At 64.4% G+C, this 1,577-nt stretch overlaps 1 protein-coding gene across 1 annotated transcript; it reads left to right on the top strand.

Annotated features, from left to right (window-relative positions):
- Window positions 1–49: 49 nt before the first annotated feature.
- Window positions 50–1,454, top strand: PTSG_12311 (uncharacterized protein; the record flags this gene model as incomplete). Its single annotated transcript, XM_004993905.1, has 2 exons — window positions 50–54; window positions 86–1,454. The coding sequence occupies 2 exons, from the start codon at window positions 50–52 to the stop codon at window positions 1,452–1,454; spliced, it is 1,374 nt and encodes a 457-aa protein (XP_004993962.1).
- Window positions 1,455–1,577: the final 123 nt, after the last annotated feature.

Genomic DNA, 1,577 nt, shown 5'->3' with positions numbered 1-1,577 from the left:
GTGCTTCCGTCATCATTGCTGTGGACGACAGTCGCATCCAGTTTGCCACATGGAGTGTGCCTCTGCTGCCGTCCAAGGACACCAGCCACCTCTTCCTCTACGCCAGCACCACGACCTCCCAACAAGCCACGGCGCTTGCGGGGGAGCTCGTGCACAGCAGCGATGGGGAAGCCGAGGATGCTGACGAGGGCGCCTCTGCACACGACGTGCTAGGCCATCGCAGCAGCGCCGCTGTCGACGCCATCCGGCAGCAGATCGCCCAGGCCTCTTCCAAGCACATCGTCACCTGTGGACCATGTGCGCTTGGCAAGAGCACGCGCGCCTCCATCCCGAAGCAGTCTGCTCCACGCAGCGCTGGGCCATGCCAGCTGCTCTACGCCGACATCGCCGGTCCGCTGGAGGAGACGTCGCTGCGAGGTGCACGCTACGCGCTGACCTTCATCGACGACTGCACGCGTTTCGCCTGGACGTTTCTCATCCGGCACAAGAACGACGTCGGTGCGGCCCTGGAGCAGCTGCGCAAGGACCGTCACGTCATCAACGCGCTCCGAGGCGCCACGCTGCAGACGGACAGCGACGCCGTCTTCAAGAGCCAGGACTTCACCGACCTGTGCGTGGCCTTCGACATCAAGCAGCGCTTCTCGCCACCGCACTCGCAGGCCAAGAACGGATCCGCGGAGCGCACCTTCCGCACCCTCTTCGAGACGGCGCGTACGATGCTGTTTGCTGCGGACCTGGACAAGCCGTTCTGGGGCTTCGCCGTGCAGCACGCCACGCTGCTGCACAACATCGCTCCACGCAGGAGCCTCAAGGACAAGTCACCGTTCGAGGCCCTGACTGGGCACCCCTTTGACGTCAGCCTGCTGCGCGTCTTCGGCTCGCCGGCCTACGTGCATGTGGAGAAGAGCAGCACGCGGCACAAGCTTGACCCACGCTCACGCGTCGGCGTCTACGTCGGCTTCGCCGAGGAGGACCAGGCGCACGTCGTCTGGATGCCGGACACGCGACGCGTTGTCCACACCATCCACGCTCGCTTCGGCGCCATCAAGAACAAGGACGTCGCCTCCTCTCAGCAGCAGCAAGAGCAGGACAACAGCGGTGCCTCTGCTTCGCATGCCAACAATACCGCTCAGCGTTCGACCGAGGACAGTGCCACCGGCGCTCCCACTGCACCACGTGCGGGGGAGCCGCAGCTCCAGCCACGCGCCCTTGGCGGTTCCGTCTGGGACCAGCTGCTGTTGTCCGAGACCCTCGGCGATAAGGACACCTCTGGTGGCTCAACCACCACGTGTCACGTTGCCACCAGCGCTGCTGGTACGGGGGAGAAGACATCAGCAGTGGGTGGTCATCTACCAGACATCGCTGCTGACAGTGCTGTCACGTCAGCTGAGCCAGCCACCGTCAAGGAGGCGCTTGCCTCGCCAGACTCTGAGGAGTGCGCCAAGCCATCCTGACGAGTTTGCGGCAATGCAGGCCAATGACGTCTACGACGTCGTGCCTCGCGCTGACTTCCAGGGCACAGCTGCTCGCAGCATGTCATCTTCGGAGAGCTGACGACAGGACCAGGGCAAGGTGAT

This window comes from Salpingoeca rosetta (assembly GCF_000188695.1).
Source record: "Salpingoeca rosetta unplaced genomic scaffold supercont1.12, whole genome shotgun sequence".
NCBI lineage: Eukaryota > Choanoflagellata > Craspedida > Salpingoecidae > Salpingoeca > Salpingoeca rosetta.
The sequence above is the reverse complement of the archived record's forward strand: the minus strand, read 5'-3'. Positions and strand labels throughout refer to the sequence as shown.